At 45.6% G+C, this 8669-nt stretch overlaps 1 protein-coding gene across 1 annotated transcript; it reads left to right on the top strand.

The window, feature by feature from the left end:
- Positions 1 to 6280: 6280 nt before the first annotated feature.
- On the top strand, positions 6281 to 7267 carry LOC133298814 (uncharacterized). The gene has a single exon (XM_061498177.1). The coding sequence runs from the start codon at positions 6281 to 6283 to the stop codon at positions 7265 to 7267; it is 987 nt and encodes a 328-aa protein (XP_061354161.1).
- Positions 7268 to 8669: the final 1402 nt, after the last annotated feature.

Raw genomic sequence — 8669 nt, 5'->3', positions numbered from 1 at the left:
CATGTGCGAGATGCAGGGAGAAAATGTAGTCCTAAACCAGACACCACCCCCCGGAGTTCATTTTGGAATACCATTTCCAGCAGCTGTCCCACGACCTGCATATCTCACCTGTCCTCCGTTACCAGCCCAAAGTCAACCACTGCCAGTATACAATGACCGTCAGGTACCCATGGTCGCCTCATACCTTCCTAGGCCATACACGCATAACATGGCTATTCCTTTTCAACTACCTCACCAAGCTGGTTTCCCTTTCCATGGTTACGCCATGCAACCCCATAACGCAGCCATTCCACAACCTCAGGCATCTTGTCCAAATCCTAACCAACAACCGTATGGCGCTCAACAAGCTTTCCACCAAGCTCCAACCCTCTCATACTCCGTTGAAGCCCCACAAATGCCTCGTCCACAACAAGAACGTATCAGAATAACGCCTGCTCACACGTCAGGGCGTAACAAGCCTTTGACCGATAGCCTGAGGCTAACTCCCATACCCCTCGGTTTCAAGGGTCTCTCTAACATCACCACATATGTTGGCGATACCGATCCGTTTGACTGGATCCAGAAATTCGAAGCAGCAATGACACTCCACGGCGAAACGGATCTACTCATGTGCAGAACTTTCCCAGCATTGTTGGGAGGGAGAGCCCTTACTTGGTACACCACCCTGCCAACAGGCAGCATTGCGTCATGGGACGATTTAGCAAGCAAGTTTCAGTCCCATTTTGCAACTAGTCGCCCCGTGCCCAAATCTGTGCACGCCTTTGAAAAGGTCCGACAGCATTCTGGCAAGACCCTCTGGTCCTTCCTAGATCGTTTTGATAAAGAGGCCTTATAAGTGCAAGGCCTAGACCCCAAAGTACAGGTGCATATACTCTTGTCAGGCTTGCGACAAGGAGAGCTCGCTTACGAGCTCGCACGACATGAAATTACTGACTTAGAGGAAGTCAAGAAAAAGGCGCAAGAATTTATGAGAATTGAAGAATACAAAGGGAGTCGAGCTAGTGACTCCCACAGTTAAGAAAAGGCGATCAACAAGGGAAGGAACCACGTTGATGAAAGTAGGAAAGGATACCAAGCATCCTCACATTCCACCCGCCCTTCGGGGCGAGACACATCCGAACGACGGTCACACAGTGTCTTACAAACAGACTACAAAGAGGATCCCAAAAGCAGCCAACGGTCCCAGCAGCCAAGCAAAGAGGTCGCGCCATACTGCAAGTTTCATCGCAGTAGTGGCCACATCACAGAGGAATGCAGGCGCCTCAAGGACGAGATTGACGAACTCATCAAAGGCGGTACGCAAAAACGCGGAGGAGATAATACTCGTTCCTCCATATCAGGCGGGCGATACCGTGACCGAAGCAAGTTGCCAGAAAGGAGGAAAACCAATCAGTCCAACACTCGGTCCCGCCAAGAATGAGGCCACAGAGAAGACTCACCTCAAAGAACCAGAACACAGGCAAGCCCGAGCCGAGAAGGAAGGCACGTTGAAGAAGAAGAAGACTCTACAGCCATAAAGCATGGAGTAATTAATATGATCTCTGGAGGTTTAAGCGGCGGGGGCGAAACATCTAACGCCAGGAAGAAGCATCTAAAACAATGCCTGGCGGTTGCAGGAAAGGTGATCAGCAAGGATAAAGGGCACCCTGGACCACCCAGGCCAAACATAGTTTGGGATAGTAGCGAGTTGGGGGACGTTCTCCCCGGGCATGACGACCCACTTGTCATCCAAGCGATAATCGCCAATTATGGCGTCAATCATGTATTTGTTGACCACGGCAGCTCAGCCGATATTTTATTCTTGCCATGTTTCAAAGCATTAGGTTTCACAATTAATGATTTAACTCCTCTCGAGGGGGAGATGCCATAAATGCCTAGAAAAACAAGAAAGTTTAAATCAGAAGGAAAGAATGGATATACCTGCTTCAAAAATACTAGAAGATGATGAGTCACTAGAAGATGAAGAGCTGGGCACGTCAGAAAGAGTAATCAGATCATTGGCCCCACCAGATGCCGACATCGATCCAACAAAAATTCCATGCCGGCAACTTTCCAAAGTGGACTCGGCCAATGAGTCACATCCTTGCGCGACAAGCTTAGAACTCAGGTAGACGCAAGAGTAACATAGGACACCTCCTGAGACAGAGGAATGATAGGGCAAAGCATGGATGTTGGAACGTGAACCCGAGGTGGTCATGGGTAGAGAAGACGGAACTGAAGGACTATTTTTTCTGAGGCACTTATTCCGGGAAGAACAACCTCTACCCCGCTGAGACCCTAACTCCCTATTCGACACCTCGGCCCTTCGCCGAGATCTACCACCACGGCAGCCTCGAAGCATAGCTTCCTGCTCTTCTTCTTTAGTCCTGGGAATCCCCCAAAGCCAAAAACGAGCACCTAGAGGAATCTTTTTGAAAAAATCAGGGTTTTCCTCCCTCTGCCCTTTAAAACACAAAGCTGAAGAAAAAGAGTTTTTCCCCCTCATTTGGTCAAAAATTGAAAAATACTAAATGTCAAATAGCAAAAGGAGGAGGAGAAGAGCAAGATGATGATTATCCGCACGACAGGAGGGAACATACAACTTCTGAAAATATGACACTATGGAAGTTTTTTACAGGTTCTGGAAAAATAGCAAAAATCGACGATGCAACATATACATCTTCAAATTTAAAAAAACTTACTAGCAGGCAAAATATTAAAGTGCAGACTCGCACAACAGAATCGACAAAAAACTGAAAGTATGTGCAATACCTGTTGAAGGAAGACGAAGAACCGAAGCAGAAATGGGGCACAACACTCAGAAAACACGCACACGAAAACAAACAACTAAGGCTGGTGCACGATGCTCAAAAGCTAAACGAAAGCATGTGAGAGGGAAAGATGGCTTATATAGCCAAGCAAATGACTACTGAAGTGTGAATAGCAAAGGTCAGAGTTATTTAGGTCCTTTCACCCTCAACTCATAACTGCCACGATCGTGGATGGAAACTGCAATCATCATGCGCGAAAATCACAGCGCAGAGGAGGCTAAGGGGCAAGGGCAAAACTGCCACTTCACACACAAAAAAATAAAATAAAAATTGATGATTAGACAGCTGAAGCGATGCTGCAATAAATGCGCACGAAACGCAATGACAGCATAGGAACGGCCGTAGCATGCTAAAGTACATAGGCTGGAACACGTGGCACAACGCAATGAGTATAGTTCGCAGACCTACATATGAGACAAGATGTATATGAACATACAGCTGTTCACCGAGTTCGGAGCTGATGCTGGGGTAATAGTCAACTCACGGTTATTTCAGCACAGCTTCTACCCGGTTACACAAGGAAGCAGTAGGCATACATGCATGCCCTAGTAACCCGGGTACAATGCCGACGCGGGTTCTTCATGAAAATACCGACGGGATCATGCACAACCGTTGACCAAATCAATATGCAGATGCATTCTGAGATAAGGAATACCGCTTGGGGGCAATGCGCAAGTAGGATCAAACAACTCAAGCGTATTCCTAACTCGGAGTAGCAATATGGTTGATGCTCAACCAGCAAGGCAAAACGAGGAAAATGGCGCTGCACATAGGGAAGATAAGAACCCGAAAGCAACATGTCTGCCGACATTGGGAGGCAACCCTACAGATCGGCATTGTACCTGGTCCAAACATTTGGGGGTACCCAAAATATTTCACAGGGTTAATACTCAACCCGTCAGCATAAGGGGGCAAAGAACATCCCGTGAGAAAAAGAATTCCTTCGTAAGCAGAGCATGCAAGTCTACAAAAGCGCAAACACATTCGGGAGTTAAAAACTGGGAAGGAGGCACTCATAAGTTCATCCCGACTACCCGGATACCCAAGTAGCCCGGCTGAGGGGCAACTGTTATGGACCTGTATAATGGGCCCATTAAGTAGCAAGCCCAACAAGGGGCAATCTAAGATATGGATTGATGTTAATCAATCATACTAATCTTAATGTGACAGCATAGCTATCAGGGCTGGACCCTCATCGTAGGAACCAAAGGCCCATCCACACTACCTACAGGTAACCTCTATAAATACAAGGGCAAACCCTAAAGGTACACACATTCTCTCTCTTATTGTTATGCTGTTATTGTGCACGCACACACCCCATGGGCTAACGCCGTTATAGTATTCTGTGCACAGTGATCTTCTTGACTCAAGGGTATCTCCCTCGTAGATACCTTGGAGAGGGCATCAGATCCAATATTAACGTACTAGCCTAGCTGGGCTAGACATCTCTGTCTCAAGGACAGAACAACTAACACAATTTCCAAAAGCGCCTTGAAAAAGGTAAATGAGATGAATATTTTATCCTGCAAACTGCATGCTTTGAAGGTTGTTCATGTTAACTATCATCATTCTTGTATGGCGGTGAGGAACATAATCACACTGATAATTTATAGCATGGTTTGATATGTGTGGTTTTTGTGATAAGCTTCCTCGAAGCTTCCCGTGCCGAAAGCCGAGGAAGATCTTGATTTTGAACAAGCTATTTTGGGCTCTATTGCTGCTAAAATTCTGTGGATTCGATAAGCGATGCAGAAATAATATTTGATAAGTCAAGCGCAAAAAATCAAGTACAGAGCACGGTCTATCAGATAAGGACATAAATTTTCTTATGTTAATTCTATTTTATTCAATTGTCATAGTATGACATCTCACAATTACACAAGCCACACGTTGGCAAGATATTTGTGAATTTATGCTTTGAGTTTAGTGCGCTATTACAGGAAACCACTAAGCTCCTTTCCACTAAGCTGAGCCGAATATCCAGGCTATACAAACAACTCATATCTCTAGTGGAAGGACACTGACCCAACATCTTTAAAATTGAAATCTTGATAAGAGCAAACCTGATAGAAGACATGCGGCTCGATGATTTCCGCTGTCAATGGATGCATCTTTAAAGATGGTTGAATAAATAAAGACCGGTCCTCCGACCATTTACATTATTTCTATTCCCTACTCTGCTCTTAGAAGTTGTTATTTTTTATTATGTTATGGACCCGTATAATGGGCTCATTAAGTGGTAAGCCCAACAAGGGGCAATCCAAGATATGGATTGATGTTAATCAATCATACTAATCTTAATGTGTCAGCATAGCTATCCACACTACCTACAGGTAACTTCTATAAATACAAGGGCAAACCCTAAAAGTACACACATTCTCTCTCTTATTGTTATGTTGTCACTGCACACACACACCCCATTGGCTAACGCCGTTATAGTATTCTGTGCACAGTGATCTCCTTGACTCAAGGGTATCTCCCTCATAGATACCTTGGAGAGGGCATCAGATCCAATATTAACGTACTAGCCTAGCGGGGCTACACATATATGTCTCAAGGACAGAACATTGGCGCCGTCTGTGGGGAATTCTTTTCTTTGAATTTGAATCTGAAGTTCCCACCAAATCTGACAAGGGATGAAAATCCAGACGAGGAGCAGTAGCCAGCAGCCACCCCCAAACCAGAATCAGCCGTTGGATCCAGTCATTGAGGAGATAAATCAGCCTCACAATCAGATCAGAAACAACGTAGATTACGACCACGTCCAGGTCGAAGACGATGTTTCAGACACCGCTTCGACGCCGGTACGTCGAAATGGGGGAGCTGCAGCGAACGTAGCTCCGATAAGGAGCAACCCTACCCAGCATCCTGGCGATCTGGCTGCGCGCATCGCTCAATCGGCCGATCCGGATACTCGGTTGGCCAACAATGCGTTAAACGCAATTATGGAACGAATAGCAGCACTGGAAACCCGTACTAACTTGCAACGACAGCAAGATTTCAGGGTTATTCGAGAGGAAAATAACAAAGGGATGCAAGACCTGGAGCGGCGATTAACACGGAGGACTACGCCAGGAATAGCCAATTTCGAAGGCCAGCCTGCCTATGGCCGAGAAAGACCTAGGAACTCGGTTCAATCATAACAAGTTCCTCATGCAGAAAACCCTGATAACCTGGTAAACCAGGGATACCAGGTCGTTGATGGCCAAGATGCACAAAACCATCAAGCACATGCTGACGGTCAGGAGGACCGGGTTAGAGCTCAGTATCAACAGGATCCTCAAAACATCCGAGGACGAGTAGAACCTGGCAGATATAGGAGGAAGTACAGCAGGGGGCACTATAATAACAGCTCATTCACTACTGAAATATTAAACGCTGTCTTCCCATAGGACTTTGACTCGGCATGTTTACCGAAATATGATGGGAGTCAAGATCCGCAGGTGCACATAGATGCCTTTGACACGGACATGTATATTTGGGGAATTGATGAACCTCTTATATCCCGAATATTTGCTGTAACATTGACTGGGGAAGCACAGGCATGGTTCTCAACCCTGCCTGCTAATTCTATCGGATCCTTTGAGGAGTTCGGACAGAAGTTCCTATTGAACTTTGCAACCAGCAAGAAGCATCCAAAGTCCGAGTTCGCTCTTGGAAAGATACGACAGCAACCTGGAGAAACCCTCCAAAAATACCTTAACCGGTTCAAGGACGTTGCATTGCAGGTCCCAGGGTTGCAAGAGAATGTCCACGTCCACCTCATTGTCGCAGGTCTGGATGGTGGATCCAGACTCGCCAAGTCGGTCTATAAGGACCCAGTAAAGACATTGGAGGAGTTTAGAACTAGCTCGAAGAAATACCTTGAACTAGAGCAAATGAAGATTACAAATGCGCAATCTGATGAAGGCAACAGAACAAGCCCAAGAAGGAGGAGCCCACCCCCGAAGGGAAAGGAGCGAGTTGACAGCAAGAAGAAAGATCAACGCCAACGAATCCCGGACATGAGAGACCGCATGGGAAGGTATGATAAGTATACACCTTTGGATGCATCGCGTTCTCAAATCTGGAGAGAAGTAGCCACGACAGAGATGAAAAAGGTGGAGAGACTTCGTCCCATATTTGACAGAGGAGGATTAGATAAGTCCAAATACTGCGCCTTTCATGATGGGCCAGGCCACACAACTGATCAGTGCTGGGATCTCCGAGATGCGGTGGAGAAGTTTGTAAGAGACGGTAGATTACGTCAATATGTAATAAAAACTCAAGGTTCCAAAAAGAACAAAAGGAAGTTGGGAAACAGGAATCAAAGCAAAAGCCCCGTTACTGAAAAGAAGAACAAACAGGATAAGAATCAGAAAAATGATTCCAACTATGACGAATTCCCAGAAGCGGAGTTTGATTGTAATATAATTAGTGGAGCTTTGGGGGGTGGAGGAGATACTGTAAGTGCTTGAAGAAAGTACTTGAAAGAGGTACTCTCTATTCGAGATCGTCCCAAGTTCAAAGAAGACCCAACCAAGCCAAATCCACCTCTTTTATACTTTACTAAGGAGGACATGTGCGGGGTGTTGCCGGGTCATGTTGACGGACTGGTGATTGCGGGGACCCTAGTGAATTGTCGGGTTAGGAAGATTTTCGTGGATGCAGGAAGTTGTGCTAACATCATACTCTGGGATGCTTTTAAAAAGATGAACCTGGATGAAGAGGACCTCAAACCTTGCAGAACGACGTTGGTAGCCTTTAACGGAGAACATACGCCTCCTAAAGGTTACATTGATCTCAGGTTAACCCTGGGAACAAAAGAAGCGTTCAGATCAGAACGGGTTAGGTTCATAGTGGCTGACTTCCCTTCAGAATACAATATAATCCTGGGAAGGCCAACCATACATCAGTGGGACATGTTGGTTTCTACAAAACACCAGAAGTTAAAAATGGTGAGCAATAAGAATGAAATAATCACTGTTTGTGGAGATCAGAAGGAATCCAGGGGTTGTTACTTTGATACTATCAAAGAAAATGAAGGGGGACGTTCGAGCCCACCCCGAATTCACTCGGGGGATAAAACCGGTAGGAATCTAATTCCTCAGCAATCTAAGAAGCCGGTCAACATGGTTGAACTCGACATGAGAGAAGAAGTAATGTCGAGACCCGAACCTGATGGAGAGCTTGAGGATCTCACGCTGGGGGTAAAGCCTGGTCAGTTTACCCGCATTGGTAAGGCCATAGACCCCCAGATCAAGCAAATTTTGGTTGACTTTCTTAAAAGCAACACGGATGTATTTGCGTGGAAGTCGTCAGAGATCCCTGGCATCGACCCCGCATTCTGTTGTCACAAATTGGCAGCTTATCCGGGGTCCAAGCCAGTTTCGCAGAAGAAATGAAAACTGGGACCTGAAAGGAAACAAATTCTACAGGAACATGTTAAAGAATTCTTAAATGCTGGTTTCATTCGAGAGATACAGTACACGACGTGGCTAGCCAATGTGGTGATGGTGAAAAAACCGAATGGGAAATGGAGAATCTGTACTGATTACACAGATTTAAACAAAGTTTGCCCAAAGGACGCTTATCCTATGCCTAACATAGATCAGCTGGTAGATAATTCGGCTGGATTTCGTCTGTTGTCTTTCATGGATGTCTATCCAGGATACAACCAGATCCCGATGTACCCAGCAGATCAGGAAAAAACGGCCTTTATTGCTGAAAATGCCAACTATTGCTACAATGTGATGCCATTTGAGCTTAAAAACTCAGGGGCAACTTACCAGAGGATGATGAATAAGGTCTTTGAAGATCATCTGGGCAAAAATGTAGAAGTGTATATAGATGATATGATTGTGAAGTCATTTGATATGA

This window comes from Gastrolobium bilobum, unplaced genomic scaffold, assembly GCF_033153095.1.
Source record: "Gastrolobium bilobum isolate Gb01-03AN ecotype WA unplaced genomic scaffold, APGP_CSIRO_Gbil_v1 utg20712, whole genome shotgun sequence".
NCBI lineage: Eukaryota > Viridiplantae > Streptophyta > Magnoliopsida > Fabales > Fabaceae > Gastrolobium > Gastrolobium bilobum.
This window is presented reverse-complemented; position numbering and strand designations above follow the sequence as displayed.

Excerpts from the sequence above, each read along its gene's own strand:
- LOC133298814 (XM_061498177.1), top strand. The coding sequence starts at position 6,281 with ATGTATATTTGGGGAATTGATGAACCTCTTATATCCCGAATATTTGCT.